This window comes from Alligator sinensis, unplaced genomic scaffold (genome assembly GCF_000455745.1).
Source record: "Alligator sinensis unplaced genomic scaffold, ASM45574v1 scaffold87_1, whole genome shotgun sequence".
In the NCBI taxonomy this organism is placed as follows: domain Eukaryota; kingdom Metazoa; phylum Chordata; order Crocodylia; family Alligatoridae; genus Alligator; species Alligator sinensis.
The window spans coordinates 2239009-2258055 of NW_005841929.1; the positions used below are offsets into that span (position 1 = coordinate 2239009).

Genomic DNA, 19047 nt, shown 5'->3' on the forward strand with positions numbered 1-19047 from the left:
ATTGCTGTCAGGAGAAGCACTGTGTGTGAGTAGATGCTCATAGTTTTGTTTGATGTGCATTTACAGTGTCCATTTATGGGATTTGGTTTTATGATAAGGAAGAATGCCAAAGAATTGCAGAGCTCATGAAAAAGTAAGTGACAATGGGTAAACAAGATTTTTGTGCTTTTTCTATACATACATGCACATTATATCACAAGAATGGTGGTGTACTTCTCTACACTAGCTTTATATTGAATGTTGAAATAAGATTCAGTGCCTCACTTCTAAAATAAATATTTAGAAATAAATAGGTAATAGAATACAAACTTTTACACAATAGTATCTAACTCTTGAACTATATCAGAGTAATGGGTCATCTAATTTATCCTATAACATCTAAAAGGTTGGTTTGAAGGATATTTAATGAGAGAACACCTCTTTGCATCGGAACACATAATTTTTCCCCCCCTATTTTTGGGACTTATGTTTGTAAAATGAATAACTGATAGGAGTGTAAAATAAAGTAACGAAGTTGGAGTCATAAAGGATGCCTGCAGGTTTGCTGCATTTTGTACACCTTTTCCACACTAGCTGTGAACTGCTTCCCCTGCTCTTTTTAACAAAATATGTGAAATTCACTTTGTCTCTTTCCTGAAATCTAAGCAGGTCTTAATTAATCCTGACTTCAAGATTTTTTTGTTTAATAAGATAATGATCATTGTGTATTATAAGTTATAATATTTAATTCTAATCAGAAATCAAAACTTTTCCATAAAACAATATAATTTATTGGCAGCATTTAATCAAATAACATTATAGATATCCCTCATCTAGATTTGTCACTGCTCTCTTGAAGCATTTACTGTTGGCAGAGTCCATTCCACTTTTCTGCCTCCTGATGTGTATATATTGGCTGGGTCTTTTCCATAGTATTTATGCCTGCTTTTAGACCACTTTTGTTCCATTGTGTGTTGTGGTTTAATTTAATTTTTTTTGGTGTGGGGGAAGTGCTATTTTATATCAGATATGTAAATCTATTTTTCTTATCTTACATTTGAAAATGTTGACACAGGACCCTCATGGGCATAGTACAAGTTGGATTTATGCTCTGACTTGTATCCATAGATAGATGTGCTGGCAGTTGGAGATGCTTGGGATACAGCAGTTGTGTAGCCCCAGCAATTCTTGCCCAGTCATATGTCCTATGCTAAGTATTCTGGAGAAGACTGATGTACAGCCAGCTGTTTGTCAGGGAAAGCAAAACCTTGGGAGACTTGTGAAGTTAGACTCTCAGAAATCTACAGCAGCAAAGCAGCTCACAGTATAAGAACTATGAATCTCAGTTCTCTCTTTTCCAAAATGTGCTAATGGAAAATATTTGGAGAGAAAACAGCTAGGTATTTGACACATTTTTGTTCATAGCCCTGTTTTCCAGATATACCCATTGCTTCTCATGTTGCAGTGCCAGAGCAAAGAGAAATACAGAAGAGCTTGTAAAGCTATAAGAATGATGGGGATTTTTTTGTGTATGTTGAAAAGCATTAAAGTGAATCAGTTGTCTCCCAAGAAATAATTGATGGGGGATGAAGTTACAGAAATAAGCAGCGATCCCTAGGAAACCTGTTTTTTTTAACAGCTAATTTTTGTTAACTAGCTCGTGCTGCAGTTGGTGGTGATTGGGTATTCTCAAACTGGTAATTTACTACAATAAAGACTAGTTTTCAGAGGATTCATGCTATTGTATACCATGTGTAGTGGTTTATAATAGCAGTGTTCCATATAGATTAAAAAAAACACCCTGTAGCTCAGCGAAGTGGCTGTGTGTTAGAATTCTCAGTGTTCAACGGTAATTATAAAACAGCTGGGGCAGGAAATTGGTCATTTACTAGCAGTTAATGACTGATTTGTGTGTTTCCCCACCCTCCACCACCAGTCAGAACTGAATAGCAATAAATTCCCTGTAGTAGGTTTGGAGTGCTGTAGCTGTAATAATCCAAGAAATATGTGAGAAGCAAAGTATTTGCGGGAGGGGTTGGTGGTTTAGGGGGTGGGGGGGAGGGTTTGGTGGTATCGTTTTATTTGGCCAACTGTATAGTTGAGAGAGATGTTAGGCAAGCTTTTGAACACAAGTGCCTTTCTTCTAGTCTGTGGAGGAAGCAGACAGACAAAGGCAGAGCCATAGTCATCCTCAGCTGCCAAGACTACATCCCTAAGGCAAACAAACAGCTCTGATACCAACCACTATATAGAACTTGGGAAGGACCCCACACCAGCGTTACCCCTTGAATTCAAAAACATTATCCAATAATTTCTTTGAGCAGTTTCACTCATACCCCACTCTTCTACCTCAAGAACATTTGGCATGCTCCTGAAGATACCCAGATGAGGCAAATCTGGCAGATGCATCATATCAAACTGAAGAAACATACTCACTGAAGAACCATCAGGATTCATAGAAATCATCTTTAGTAGCGCAGTAGCTCTGTGATATAAGCCACTTGTCACTCAGAGAGAGTTTTCCACAGGATGCAAAAATTTTTCTTAAGACGATCTGGAACATCAACCACCTCCCCAACAAGACCACACTTGCAAACTGTGGATGTCAGTGGCATATACATTAATATCCCACACAGTGAAGGTATATTTACTTGCCTGAAAATACCTGCAAGAACATAAACTACCTTCAGATTTGTAACCACAACATACTATACCTATCATCCACTTCATCCTTACACACAACTTTTACAGCTATACTCACACATGTGACCTTGAAGAAGAATTTTTTTTGAAAACTGCACCATCAAATCTGCATGACCCTTTTCATCATGCAGACTAAATGCCTAGGCTCACTTAAAGGTTTTTGAACCCGAAAGCTTGCTTAATAACTATTCTCCAACCATTTGGGTTGGTCTAATAAAAGATATCAAATTCACCCAAGGAACATTGTCTGCCTAGGCTCACTTAATGATTTCACCACAAGTTCTACCAGTGTATCAAATTCTGTCTGGAATACTGCTGCACTAACATCAGCTTCCTAGATGCCATGATTCACATCTTGGATAGCACCCTACAAACCACAATATACAAAAAAAATTCCACAGACCTCCACCTTTTGTTTAGAAAACCAGCAATCATCCTAAATGTGCCAAGAAAGCTGTAATCTGTGACCAGATTCTCAGGTACCACTGCATCTGTGTGAGGAGAATACTTATAATAGCTGTCTTGCCAGCCTAGAAACTGCCTTTACCCACTAAGGACATTCCAGCAGAGAGAGAGACTGCATCTTTGAACAAGCCACCCAAATACCCTGCACTAACTTATTACAATACAAAAAGAAAACCCCCACTGACTACATACCATTGGTTGTTTCATACCATCCTACACTGGAAACAGTAAGAAGGATCATTTAACAATTACAGCTTATGCTTGAAGAGGATCAGAACTTGTGACAAATATGCCCAGCATCTCTGCTTCTGGCTTCAGAACGTTGCCCTTCATCAGAAGCGATCTCCCTGTGAGGTCAACAAGCATTAAGTGGTATAGAAACCTAGATGCAAAAACTGTCAATGCATCTCCACTGCCACCACCACCATAAACACTTCCCATAATGGAACCATCAGAATCCATAGATCCTGCACACATCTATCGCAGAATCTGGTGCATCTCATGCAATGCACTAAATGCCCTCACAGAAACTAGGTGGGTGTAAATAAAACAACCACTGTGTTTCAGAATGAGCAATTGCAGAAAAAATGATAAAGGACTGAGGTACCCAGTCACCTGTGAGAGAACACTTTTTATAGAACAGTCGCTTCGTTTTGGACCTCCACATTCCTTATACTCAAGAGAACTCTACAAAATGCCTTCAGAAGACGAGCCTGGGAACAAAAATTCATAACTTTCCTGAATACTAAACACCATGGACTGCACATAGATGATAGTTTCATGACTCATTTTTATCTAACTCCTTTCTCTTCTTAACCTTTCCATGCTCCACAGATCATAGCAATCCTTTTTCCCTTCTGAATGGTCCTGTTCTTTTACATAATTATTAGGGCTGTCAATTAATTGCCATTAATGTGCACAATTAATGTGTTAATTGATTCTTGCATTAATTTTTTTGTAACGCGTTAATCACGCATGTAGTTTTGGAGCCCACACCTGAGGTCTGCTCCACTGCTGTCACCACTGCCTCTGGGCTGCCCAGCAGTACAGAGGACTGTAGGACAGCCCTGGTGCAGCCTCTGGGCTGCTGCAGCAGGAAAGGTTTGTGGGGCGGGGGCACGCACATAGACATACGATCAGCTGCAGCCACATACAGTCGGGAACACAGCCTGACAAAGTGTAGAGCAGTGCCTTGCCAGTAAGTCTGTGGAAGGGGAGGGGCAGGAGGGAGAGAGAAGAGGCGGGGGGCAAATTGAAGCCCCCATGGGAGGGGAGGGAGTGGGGCAGGGGCCCCGGGGCTGGGGCAGGTCATGGGTAGCTTATCCAGGGGCGCAGGGGGGAGGGGCAGGATTATTCCCTACCACTGTATGCACCCGTGGGGGCGGTATGGAGGGGCATGTGCATGGGGTAGAGCTGGGCTGCCTGCTGCGGGCTGGAGCTTTGTGCCCTGCTGCCTTTCCCTTGGGAGCCGTGTGCTGGCTGCACCACACATCCCTTGCGCGCCTAGCAGCAGGAGGCACAACATGGTGTCGCATGGCTCCTGGGGCAAAGGCAGCAGAGCGCAAAGCCAGAGGCTGCAGCAGGCAACCCACCTCTGTCCCATGCACAAATCTGGGGGGCACATGCCCCCCATGCCTTCCCTGGGGGTGCACGCAGTGGCAGGAAGTCGTCCTTACCCCCACTCTCTTGCTCACCAAGGGGGCCTCACTCTGTCATTCCCCTGCTCCTTCCCCCCTCCCCCTCCACAGACTTACCTGCTGGCCACTGCTCTATACACCACCAAGCTGTATTCCTGTAGGGTTACCATATTTCCAGTTTCAAAAAAGAGGACACCTGTGGGGGTCAGGGAGTAATATGATTGTTGTGGGGCAGTGATATGCCCCTGCCCCTCTCACTCCCAAGCCACAGTCTTCTCAGCCCTGCTGCAGCCCCACACTCCTGACCCACAGTACTCCTCATCCTGCCAGGGCATGCATGAGTCCCCCCTCCCTGGGCTCCAAACCCCACTCATACACCCACAGCCTACCCACACCTTCACAAAATGCCCCCCACATACACACTCCACACTCACCCCCCCAAACCATACAAAGTACCTACATAATTTTGAGTTTTTCTGCGCATCATTTTGAGGTTTTTAGCTGTGCAATTAAAATAGCTATTAATTGTGACTAATTTTTTTTTAATCGTGCAACTAATCATGAATAAAAAAATGTTAACAGTTTTTCAGCCCTAATAATTATGTTATCTATTCAAGTAAACTTTTCTTGCTTTGAAGACCATTCTGATAACTCTTCTTTACTTCTAGTTGACACCACTCCTCCACTCCTTTAAGTATCTTCTTTCTTTTACATATGGAGTTTACACATGCTGTTGTTTTAACTGGTATTTTGCTTTAGTCTGCACTTGCTTCTCCCAACCTAAAGAAGGGCACTTTTACCCACCAACTATATAGTTGATTCAGTAAGAGATCACCAAAAAACCCCTTGCTTCTCATTAAATACCCTATAATTTCTGGTTAGAGCAGTGGTTCTCAGTCATTTTAGATTCAAGGAACCCGTTGGAAAATGCCAGATCTTAGTTTTCATTGATATTTTTTTTTTTTTTTTTGAGTGAATAGAATTTTCTTTCTGTTGCGAAAACCTCAGAAAGTCCACAATGGGTTAGATAGTTTTAACACCATGGATTCCTATTTGAAATTTATGGGTTTATCTTGTGAATCATTTTACACACTAACAATGCTAACATTGTCTAGCACCCCTGAAAGGATCTGAAGGCGTCCCAGCATGCCACAACACCCTGGTTGAGAATCACCGGGTTAGAGAATCTGTGACTAAGTCGCAGAAATTCAAGGCTTCATGGCCCAGTGTGTACAAAGTTTGGAGAAGCTACACCTCGCTGTTTGTCAAACTGCCCCTTACACACAGATGCACTTAGGTTTTGTAAAATAGTTGTGCTGGAAGTTGATTTCTCCCCCCACACACATACGCATACTTCCCCCCACCCCCCATTTACTTCTCTCTGATACATTCCCCCTTTACCTATTGCTTATTTCCAGCCTAACTCAGCGGGAACAATTTAAGGCACAGCAAGAAACTGGAGCTGGTATCTCCCCAATGTTCCTTAACTCGGGCAATAGCAAAGAAGTGGATATCTTACGGATGCTTACTAAGGCCAAGGATGAATATACCAAGGTAAGTCTTTTTTCTATGTGAAATGAAAACGTAGGTTCCCTTGGCCCTTGGTAACATCTTATTTGACCACCTCTTCTAACTTTTACATTCTTATTATAAAATTATATTTCTACTAAATGAAATCATCAAGATCTTGTAATTACAGGATGTTGGGACAGCAGGCTATCCATGATTTCATGTCAAGAAACACACACTACTTCTGTGTGTTTATACCAGTATATACGTAAGAGCCAAATGAAATAAATTTGAAAATGTCTTTCAAAGAAAAACATTATGTATAGGGATATTGTGATTATTATTATTGTAATTGTGATTATTATTTTGTTGGGGATATAACAAGAATTGTGAACTCATGGTATAGTTTTCATTAGTTTTGATTTGATGTATGAAGCTCAAATGCACCTCACACATTCAGTGGCATCTGAGAGTTATATCTTCTTTGAATGTGGGTGCTATGTTCACATTGGCTTTTAGCTACTCTCTTTTTCAACAGATTATTCCTAGTGGGGAAGATGCTTAGCTCCAAAGTAACTGCTTTTAAATATGGTTTGTAAGAGACTATTAGTCATTGATGGAAGAAAATGAAAAAGTTTGAAATGTATGATTCTACTTCCTCTATCTTCTGAAGTTTCTAAAAGATACATAAGTAACTAATGGACTAATAACTTTCTTCTCATTATTGAGCAATCCAAAGTGTTTTATTTTGGGGAATAAAAGTCTAATCATTTTAATTATTCATATAAATGGTGTAAATTATTTCAAGAGCCCCTGTTGGATCCTAGTGCTGTTTCTGCCTTTTGTATATGCAGTGCCACGTAATTATGAGCTCATAATGTATGAGTGTTTTGAGTCTGGGAATATGGTATTAAAAAATACACAAGCAATTTAAATAGAGCTTTTATTCCTTTTGTGAAAAGTGGTTACTAATAAGATTTTAAGCAAGTTTGTAATGAACTTTCTCAACTACGAAGAAATATGGCCTAGTTTCTTATGCTACAGCTACTTGGAAGCCAGCATCTCTAGATCTGCTCTAAGAGATGGGTTTAATACTTTAAAATGGACAAAAAGGGGATTTTATTGCAGTAATCTAAATCTGCATCCATACGTGGATTAAAGGAAAACTTTGTTTTGATATACCTTTGAAGTGCTCGGAGTTTATTTGAATACTCACTTTTGCAAGAACCAAATGGTACTTTCTGGAAAATCTAGAAAAATTATTAGACTTGTGCTTGTAAACTTTGATTATTGGTGCGTTGCAGACAAACTTAACTAGCTCCTCTCTTTATAAGCATGTGTTTCTGTTAGGAAAAGGGAAAGGAAGTATTGATAGATATTGTTTAAGTGATAACTTTGGTGAGCCAGCAAGATCTTTTGACTTCAGTAAATTTTCTCTCACCCCTTATTTCCCCACCTATGATGCTATGCTAATGGCATCATAATTGATTGCAGTAGAAATTTGGGGTATGTACAGACATTCAGGGAGGCTAGGTGGAGGTTAGATCAAGTTAAAAATTGCCACCCGATCAAAGGAGCTGGGATGGGATGGGGCTTGGAGGGATTGGGGGAGTGGGGCTGGCAGGTTCTGTGGGAGGGCTTGGAAGGATTAGTGGGGGCTGGCAGGATCTGTGGGAGGGGCTGGAGGGATTGGAGAAGGGGCTGGCAGGGTCCATGTGGGGTTGGGGGATTGGAGGGTGGGGGAATTTGGAGGTATCGGAGAGGATCTCCAATGCCACCAAACCCCATGAACCTCCCCAGCCTCCCACCCTGATTCTGCAAACAGCTCCTGGGGCCAGTTTTACCAGCTGTCACTGGTCCCAGGAGCCTGATGAAAGTAAGTTGGAGTGGGGGGAGGAGTGGGTAGATCAGAGATGGGGAGGGTTCGTATCTTTATGGAGGTAATTTTACATGATGGAGGAGCTTTCCCCAAGCTATTTTTAGCCCCTCCAACTTCCTCCCCTCCCCCCAGACAAACAACCACCCCTGCGAACCAACCCCCCTGATCCCACCCATCTCTCCCTCCACCTGGACTTATTTCCATTGGTTCCTGGCAATGGTGAATGCCAGTAAAATGAGCACTAAGAGAAGCTTGCAGGGTGGGGACTTTGGCAAGCTTATGGGGAAGAGGCTGGCTGGTTTGTTTGGGGGAGTTGTCTGTCTCAGGGTCGGGGAAGGGGCTGAGGGGCTAAAAATAGTTTGGGGGAGGAAGAGGGGGGAGGAAAAGTGCAGCCCCAGGGCTATTCTGGGAACTGTAGAGAAGTTCAGTTAGATCAGTTTCACCAAACCCAATCTAAATTGGATTACCTCCAAGGTACAGTTAACTTAAATCAGGTTGGCCATTTTTTAGACCTATCTAATGTTCCTGAACTTCTGTACAGTCCACACTTAGATTAACTTAACTAGGGATTTAAGTATAAGGTCCACACCTGGGTAAACTAAGTTAGATTGGGTGCCCATTTTTAACATGATCTAACCCTCCCCAAATATCTGTACCTAGTCATTATGTAATTGGGTTTCATCTTCCAGGGGACACACCATCTAAAAACTAAAGATCATGTTTTCATGTATGCCTAAAAAAATAAGGACTGGAGGAGTGGAAATAAATGCAGTGACAAGGAATTTTTACATTAAATGTCATCTGATTTCTCAAGGACAGTCTTTGGCTGCTTTGTTTCTTATAGGTTGTTGCCAGCTTTTATCTTGAGCCTTATGGGGCTAACGTCCTGAAATCAGTTGGAAGTTCTGCTTCCTTCCCTTCTTCATCCCTTATGTTTGGGGAGGATAACAAAAGCCTTATGAGCCACAAGGTGGGAACATTCAAGATAACCAATTAAGTTTTAATGTATTCAAGAGTTTGCTTACTTTTAAGTCCAGCAAGAAAATTTTCAAAGGCCTAAGAGACAGAGGAGCCATTTTCAAGAGCAACTTGGATGCTTAAATGTCACTTAAGAGCCTAAACAGCCAAATCATTTTCTTCAGCTTCCTGACACTGCTTTCAGCAAGATACCATCCCTGTCATTGTCCTTTTCAGGTAGAACAGTTTCCAAGTCTCTGGATCAAAAGATGAAATGCACATTGTCCACGTAAAAACACTGACAGTCTTAGACACGCATCTTCAAGGTGTTTTTCTTTTCAGAGAGCGTAAGGGCACTCTCCAAAATGCTGTGGAGTTTGGGCTGTTGCTTCTTTTTCATCATCCTTGCTATTCTGAATGCCTTGTTCAATTTGCATTCTCCCAGAAACTTCATGTTCCAGCACTGTTCATTGAGCTGTTCTTCTCCATCCTAGTACACCTCTTGACTTTTCTACCAAGGTGCTTTATATGCCTGCACATAACATCTTGACAATATATACTTGCCTTGACTTTCCACTCTTCATCAGCTAGGTTAAAAATGTCTTCTGATAACCCAGGCATCTTTGTTGTCTTCACGCTTCTTGGTACATCTAAAGTTGCTTATTCCAGGACTCAGTCTCTTCTAGCTGGTCCTCAATGATCAGTTGCAGGCCAAGTTTCCAAGTTCTGGTCTGATCCTCTCTTTCTTTCTCACCTCAGGCCTGTCCAGGATGCCTTCATCTTGAACTTACATTCACAGTTCTTGCTTCTTATGGGGTCACTTCAAGTGTTGTTCAAGTAGTTGCTGCAAAGCATAAGGTTATAATGTAATGTCTGCTTTTGAATACTTTAGGACCAGGGTTTCCAGTTTCCCTGCCATTTATTTATCAAGACAACAGTTATATTCTTATCAATGCGTTTCAGCGCTTTCTAGGTCCACTTCAGATTCAAGTTGAACTTGAATACCATATTTTAAATGTAAAGGCCAAGGAATCTCAAAATGCAGCAGCTGTTCACCTCATTCATTTTTTGATGAGTGAGGTGAGGCCCATGACATCTCCTCATCTAGTATTGTTATATATCTTAGTATTCCACTTACTATTCATCACACATGAGTCTTCCTGTAGGATGTTTAGGCAAACAAGGTTATTTGGGTAGATGTGATATATTTTATTAGACTAACTAAATAGTTGGAAAAATTGTTCTTTGCAAGCTTTCCGGCACAAACACCCTTCTTCAGGCATATAAAGAGTCTGCTGGTGAATTGTGTACTCTCCTGGTTTCTGTTCTACCCAAAAGAACACACAATTCACCAACAGACTGTATGCCTGAAGATGGGTGTTTGTGCCCAAGAGCTTGCAATGAACAAATTTTCCAACTATTTAGTTGGTCTAATAAAAGATATTGCATCTACCCAAAGAATCTTGCCTGCCTGTGTCTTTAGGCCAATGCAGCTATACCCAACAATCCTAAAGCATGGAAGATATGGAATTTTGTAGGAAGTTTAGACATTTCTTCACCTGATCCCAAAATCATTTGATTTTCTTTTTCTCAGTTTCATTCATAGGAGCACAATGAAGTTAAAGAAACTGACCTCTGAAGTTGGCTTTGATCCTCAAATTGACTTAAGTTGTTATCTGGTCAGCAAATTTCTGTCTTTTCATTAAGAATCATGTCATTACTGCTTTTATGCTTCATATTGTCATACAAGAATGTGATTTTGCTGTCTGAAGCATCTCCCTTGCTGTCCACCTGATTTCCAAGAAGCCTACGATGTCATTCTGGTACCTCTCAAACTTGTTCATTGGCAGGGATGTTTTACCAGTCTGACAAAGTTGTTCCAGATTCTGATGGTCAGGGTTTCCTTTCCAACCTTCAAACCTCATTGCTTCTCTGGCACAGTTTCCTGATCAAGTGTCAGCCTCCTGGTTAGCTTTTAGCTGATACCAGGGTGGGTCAGGAGGTCCCATTGGGCCTGGTCATCTTTCATCTCAGTAACCCTGAAGTCAGACACAGCCTTGAGGAATTTGGCACATAGTGCCCACTCTTTGAACATTCTTTATGTTGTGGGTCCTTCAGCTTAATTAGGGATTAGTTTCTTCTCCACTTGTTATTGAGACTTAGGACAGGCATCAGGCAGAGCTTAATAGCAGAATTCAAGGTCACACCATTTATCAAAGATACTTCAGTCCCCAATTGAAGAAAAAAGTTAAAAATGCTTAATTCACAGGGAAGTCAGTGAGGCTGAAGCACATGCTTAAATTTACAAACATGTACTTACTTGCTTTCCTGAACTACAGTGAATGTATGCATGTGTTTGTGCTCTCCCAAATTAGGACCATGGTGAAAACCAGCAACAACAGTGATCATGTTGAAGAAGAGGGGACAGGCTATTATAGACAATGGAGAATAGAGAAAAGGCTGTGCGTCTCTTTCTATGCATATAAAAGCTGCTGTTACAAATTATTACTACATTACCTGATTAGATTGTGTTTATAAAAGACAATAGGTCTTTAACCTACTTTTTTCCGGCTCATAAAAATTATCAGAATAGATCTAATCAGCACAACTTCTGCAAAATAATATTGTGCGTAACTAATTCATTACAATCTTACATCAAATAATAGATAAGGGAAGCCAGTTAACACTTTATTTAGATTTTCAATAAAACTGTGATATAGAAATTCACAAAAAGCTAAGTAGCCATTAAGCAAAAGGCAAAGTGCTGTCATGGATCAGAAACAAGATGCAGAAAACGGAGGAGGAGATAAGTAATCAACTTTCACCATAGCAGAAAGTTTTCAGTGTTGTTGTACAAGATCAATGTTCTTTCGTGTCCTTCAAATGATTTGGGAAAGGGTGTGAGATGTGAGAACCAAGCAGGCAATATTTGTGCAGAAACAGTATTATTATAGCTAGTCAAGTCCAAAGTGGCCAAACAAAGCTAGGTGAATGAACAAAACAATGGCAGTTATAACTTGGTGGTCATAAATGCAACAGAAATATTTATTTAAAACAAAAGCCTTAGCTATGTATTTTATAGTCCTTGGCATACGCTTCTGTATTCATTGTTCACATTATTTCTCTAATGGTATCTTTCTAAACAATCCATTTATAAATGTTTACAAGGTGAACTAAAAAATAAAAACAAAACTTTAACTAACTCCACATTTCTGTTAAACACTGCCATTCATCTGACCTTGTGGCATTTAGCATTGAAATAAGATGCCCCATAATTCATTATTTGAGTGGCATACTACAGTCTGCACAGGGGTTGATATTTAAAATATCACATTCTGAGGTGGCTTCTGTGGACCATAAGGATTTCACACAGAAAAATATTTTGGGAGAATTTAACTAGATCTTTGAGTTCTGCTACCCCAGCCTAGCCACAAGGCATTCAGTATACAATTCTGTAATAACCTCACACTTAACTTTCACTTGCAGTTTCCCTTGCAGGGCAGAATTTACTTTTAGGTTCTCAAGCTTCCTCAAACCTAGTGCTTGAAGCAGTTTCCACCTCTGTGCCAAATAAGTATAAGAGAAGGAAGATACAGGAACTGGATTCAGGATTTTTTAATCTGGGTTCAGGTACCCCCTCCCCAGCATGTCTCTTGTGCTTCCAGAAAACAGTTCTCCAGGCAGTAGATCTGAACTAAAGGTTGAAGCAAAAGTAACATAAATCCAAATGAATGAAGCTGAACTACAGTTATACTTTGTAATGATTTTTCCCTCAGAGTCCCACTGTAGACGTGTACCTGCCCCTCTGGCACAGGACCATTTTTAAGCAGTACGCTGCAGTTGTTGTGTCTGTTTGGTCTGTCAAATTATATCTTTTTTTTTTTTTTTTTTTATAAAAACCATCTATAAGATATCAGCTTTAGGGCTTGAGACCCTTGTGTATTTTGCCTGTCTCTTTCCCCACTTCTCTTCCTGCCTTTCTGATTTTTCATCTTCCTCTTTGGGCAATCCATCCAGAAGCACTAGTGAAATAGAAATGTATGCCAAGTTGCAGAACTCGTAATTTGTTGTGGATAATAGTTGGTGTCTCTCAGTCCTTATTCTGGTATGTACCAGCACCTCCTAAAAAATGAGGCTATCTTCCATTCAGTGTCCTAATGTTTATTCCTGATAATTTTGTCAGCTCTATAACCAAGGCTTGCTCTTTTGAAGGTGCAACCTCGTTTTAATTTTTTTATGATAGAGTATAAGTGTAAACTTTCCCTTTTGGAATAAAAAGGATTTTCTTTCACTCCAAAATACATTTGTTTTTCCCACTGCAGTGTAAGACCTGTTCAGAGCCCAAACAAATAGCCAGTTCCTCTGCTATTTATGACAACCCCAACCTGATCAAACCAATCCCAGTGAAGCCCAGTGAAAATCAGCATCAGCGAATACCTCAACAAGGCAAGGTACACTGTTGTATTTGCCCTCTGCCTAGCACTGTCATAAGACACTAGATTTGTGAGGATGCTTGCACAATGCAGATAATTCATGCAATGATTTGAGGTGGAACTAGGATAAGCTGTTGTTTAAATCCAAAATTGGTATCTATTTTGCAAAAAGTAATTCTCCTGTATTAAATGAAGGTACTAAATGTGGGTGCAGTATGCTTATGTACAGAAAATATCGATCTTTCAATTCAGGGATGTGGCCGTCATCCTCTGATAACCCCTCATGGGCCACTGGACAACAGTTTATCCTGTTTATTTATTTATGCATTTATATAATCTAAGTGATAAAAAATTCTGCTTGCTCAAACATGCTTAATGCTTTTGATCCGTCTTTAAAATACTTTACCTGACGGATGTCAAAGATCCGGCCCATGGATCTTGGACCAACCCTGCGCAGCTGACATGGCATGTGCCAGGTCTTGCCTCACATGCTGCATCAGATCTATAGACCAGCTCCATGCAACAGAGCCAGTACACAGGGCCAGCCTGACACAGGTATCTCATGCAGTGCATGCCTCAGATCAGCCATGCCCTCAGTGCACAGTAGACCCAATCCAGGGTTTGTGCACAGAGCCAGCATGGGGTGAGTGCACAAAACTGCCTCTGTGCAGACCTGGCCCTGTGCACTGGCTCCAGAACATGGGATCCCAATTCAGACCAGCCCCTGAGCCAGTGCACAGGTCTGGTTTGGGAGGGTGCTGCCTGCAGAACATGCGCTAGATCAGCCCCCATGCCATTTGCAGCATACACACCTGGGCCAACCCCACACAGTATATACAGCCCACGCCAGCCCTGGTCCAGGGTTCAGGCTGCATGGGATGTACACTGAATGTGTTACCCATGCTGAACTGGCCCTTCATGCTGGGTCTGGCACCTGCGGCCAGTCTGTGGGCCTGATGTGGACCAGCCCTGGATCCAGCATGCAGGGCCAGATTAGTTTGACACCCCTGCTTTACATTGTAGAATCCAGCAAAATACATCTAAAGATAAAAGACACTCAGAAACTGGCATTCCCTTCCCAGCAGGCAGAAGGCTCCATTTTTTTTTTTTCTATTTCATGAAAATTTAGAGCTTTTTTAGTGTTTTAGCAATGGCTGTAATGGGAAGCACCTTCTTTTTAGATATGAGAGTGGACCAGGTGTCTTCTTTCTGGATTGTCATTATCTTTCATCCTCACCTGGTGTTTCAGGGGTATTTGAACTAACCTACCCTTCCCATCTGAGAGAACCACTAATAGGAGAAAGTTATTCTGGCTGTCCATAAATGCTTGATGGCTAAAGATTTTACAAAGTTAATGTGTTTTAAAGAACACAGGAATGGTATTAACGTAATTATTGTTTGTCTCCCCCTGCCCCCAGAGCCTGGATTCTGAACCACAGCACTTGTCCCTTACAGCACTGTTTGGAAAACAAGAAAAACCTAGCCCATACCAGGATGTCTCAGATCAGTCACAAAAACAGCACCAAGAGAAATGTTCCATGCGGCAGGGAGTAGTGCGCTCACTGTCCTATGAGGAACCCAACAGACATTCGCCCTCAGCAGAGAAGCAGCTTTGTCCAGCCATTCAGAAACTTATGGTACGAGGGACAGACCTTCACCCGCTGGCTGAATTTCCTGAGAACCGGATGTGTGAAAATGGCAGTGTGCATTCTGTTGGGGAGGCTTTTACTGGACTCGTCCAACCTGTAACCTCTCATGGTATTGCTCCATCTCATCCAGTGCAGGATACAGCAGGCACTCAGAGCTTGCTACACCAACTGCAGAGCCAATCTGGAACAATGACCAAAATGGACCCCAGTGCTACAGGACCTGTAAATTCAACAGCTTCAGTCTTCAGCAGTACTCCTGCAGCTGCAGCATCAACAACACAAATAAATAACATGACCCAGCCATATCTTGTATATTTCAATGGCTCCCTTCCTACCCAGACTTTAGGGCCTCAAACCCTTGGTAAAGAACCACCCAAACTTCCTAGACAGCCACTCTCTCTCTCTAGCAACCAGCCAACTAGTTCTGGGGTGATTTCACCCCAAGAGTTATTGAAAAAACTTCAGATAGTGCAACAGGAGCAACAGCTACATGTGTCCACCAGACCTACGTTGGCAGCTAAGTTTCCTGTGGTTATGCAGAGCAGCAACACATTGAAACTGGACTCCTGGATAGACAAGGCACCCGGTGCAAAAAAGCAGAGTCCTCTCTTTCAGGTAAAGGTGGGAGTTAAAGGGCTAATGCCATATTAGGAAACTCTCTGGGAATCGTTTTTGGTGTGCCGTACCAGTAAAGCTTTTCTCTAATTACAGTTTCTTCTCATCCCAGAAAATCTTACATCCAAGCTTATTGTCATTATATCTTCCTTTTGCCCAGGTGGGTCTGGGTACCACATCCAAGTTGGTCTTCGTGCAAGCACTAATCCTGTAGCAGCACTAGCAAGTCCACTAATAGCCATAAATATTTCAATTGGAGGTTTTCAAAGATACTTTTGGGGCTGGATGCAGAGAGACATAGATATCTAAAATTGTATTTAAGCAGATATTGGGCATCTAAATCCAAAGAGTGATTCAGGGAACTCCAGCTCAGCAGCTGCTTAACCCCAAAGGTACCTGATTTCATTTAACCCCCAAATTGAAGCTCCCATGTATGTGTTGAAGCAGCCCAATCTCAACACCTAAGCCCCTCATGATTACCTAGCCTTTCCTGCAGTCTCACTGTGAAGCAGAGTGATGTCTAAACTCCACTAAGTCTTCAGAAGGGTTTGACATTTAAGGTGGTCCCCTAATGCTGAAATCATCCTCGAATTGAGAGATTGTCAATGACGGAATGCACTTTGTCAGCACTGAGTTCAGCACTGAAAATATGCCACAGTTACTTTCACTGTAAAGTACAACTAGAGGAGGAAGTCATTGGTGATGGTAGTGCTTACACTGCCCTGGAAGAGAAAGATTTGGGGTCTAAGCCCTCCTCAGCATAAAGGGGTTCCCACCCACATCTAGCAGTTCCCTGACTGCCAAACTGGAGCAGAGTCTAAGTATGGACCACCTCTTGAAGCTAGGCCATTGTGCAGCCAAGAAGGAAGAGTCAAAGAACCAAAAGGAAAGCAAGAAGAGGGAGTCAGTCAGTCAGATTCACAACTGGAAGGGGAGAGAACTGGGTTCTAATTTCTGTTCCACTTTTGCAGTTTATGTTAGGTAGCCATTGGTTAAAAAAAAAACCTGAAAGATTTCTGAGAGCAGGAGCCTATTTTTTAGTCACTGAAGTGCATACTTCAGAGATGAACAAAACGTTTCCCTGGATCTCACCCCCAATTACCAGTTTACATCATTAGTTTCAAGTTCTGTGTGGGTAAGTAAGTGTCATTTTTTCTGGGTAGATAAGGTTCTTTGGGTAAATCTGATATGTTTTATTAGACCAACAAAAAATTGTTCTTTGCAAGCTTTTGGGTACAAATACTCTTCTTCAGGCAAAGGAAGCCTCTGCAGTTGTTTTGTGCTCTTCCTGGATGGGATAGAAGCCAGTATGCAAGAATGCATGTCAGTGAAAATGCAAATGTGTGGCAGTGGGGGTTAGAGGTGAGAGACAATGGGTGAGAAACCCCTCCGTAAAGTAATGCTGGTGGTGGTGATATCCAGGTAAACCCAAGAAAAAGGATGCAGTTCTGGATTGAAATAGATACTGGCAGAAGCATATTGACAGGGAGAAGTCACCACTGTGGTTATTACTGCAAATATACATAAGAAGCTGTAACAGCTATTACAACTCTGAATCCTGTTTTGCATAACAGAATGTAGCTCAAGAAGATTCAGATGGACAGCCTGAAGATTGGTTTTATCAGCTCATATCCTGGTAGCCATTAGTTCAGGGCTGTACGAGATGGAAAAAATAAATGAATTAGTATAATCTCATGCAGTCCTGAACTAATGGTTACCAGCGTATCAGCTGATAAACCAATCTCCTTTGCCACCCTACCTGGCAATAGACATCTGTGAAATAGACTTTGTGTACACATTTGCACATGCTCATGCAAAATCAATCCAAGCAAATCCTGACAATCCATGCATCCAAAGGTCTGTTCCCTATATTTGTTTATCTTTCAGCATTGCATCTTCTGTTGCTATCAATCAAAGTTCAGTGAAGCAAATACTACAAGGTCTGCCAAGAACAGAATGCTACCTAGAAAACATCTTCATTACTGAAAAAAATGACAAGGTTATTTAAGGTGCACAAAAGATGTGTTGAGCAAGAAGGAGACTGGCTTACATTTTCTCACAAACAGTTCTGATACTTTACAAGCCTTGCTTTTAAATTGGCTTGTGATGCATCTCCATATGGTATAAGAGCTGTGCTCCCACATTGAAAGGAAAGACCTCTTACAAAAGAAATTAATGCAAGCTGACCAGAATTATGCTCAAATCTACAAAGGAAACACTCTGTCTAGTACCAGCCTGATTCTGCGAAGTATCCTTACTAGAGCACAATATCCTTGCCATTTTTTCAAATAATCAATTTATCCTATTTTCAGTAGACCTTTTTTTTTTTTTTACTTTTTGGGTATACCCTACATAAGTAACACCCCTCCCATAGAAGGAATTTTTCTGCATGGAAATAAATGGGATACTTAGTATCACAAATCTGAGTCATGCCAATGCTTATGGTTTATCTTGATTACCACTCCTGCATATGATAGCAAAAATGCTCAGCAAGGATGTATCTGGTATTTTTAACTAGCTACAAGTAAAATGTTTAAAATTTAAGATACAGTAAATATGAATTAAAAAATTCTGAATTAAACTTGGAAAGACACTTATCTGTCTTGTAGTATAGTATTGTACTATATTTCATGAAAACACCCAACGGAGCATTTATGGTGGAAAGTATATTCCTTTCACAAAAGATTCTTTTAAACCATTCAGGCTATTTGGAGAATGATAACATTTTTTCTGTGGTCATGAATATTTAAGGCATGGTTCTGAAGTATAAGAATAACATATCTGGCTGATAGCTAAATTTGATGGCCAGAGATTGAATTCCCAATGAACTCAATGGGAAAATGGTCTAGATTTGCAGATAACTGGTGTACTGATTAAAATATCTTTGTACTGATGATGTAAATAACTAGATCTTTGCAATTACTCTACTTAAACATTTAACCTAAAAATGCTTAAACAAATTCTAAGTGATGCTCACTAAGAATGCTAGAAATCCACAACTCCTACTCTAACTACTAACGCTCTAAGAGACTTGTCTGATGAACATAGCATTCCAAGCAGGTAGTGAGAGATGGGGGCTCCAATTTACATTACAAGAGTTCCAACACATTCTCAGCTTCAAAAAATCTAATGTAAATTCACTAAGTACCATGTCATCCAGCTGCCAACAGTATTGCTGAATACTAACTAAAGACATTCAAGTGAGTACTTGAGAAGCAGGA

General features: G+C 41.1%; 1 protein-coding gene across 1 annotated transcript in view; it reads left to right on the top strand.

Annotated features, from left to right (window-relative positions):
- DCP1B (decapping mRNA 1B) overlaps positions 1–19047 on the top strand; it is a 67916-nt gene that overhangs the window by 41100 nt on the left and 7769 nt on the right. The window contains 4 exon segments of the mRNA XM_025198805.1: positions 67–133; positions 6203–6338; positions 13452–13580; positions 14981–15826. Coding sequence (XP_025054590.1) covers positions 67–133; positions 6203–6338; positions 13452–13580; positions 14981–15826 — 1178 coding nt within the window.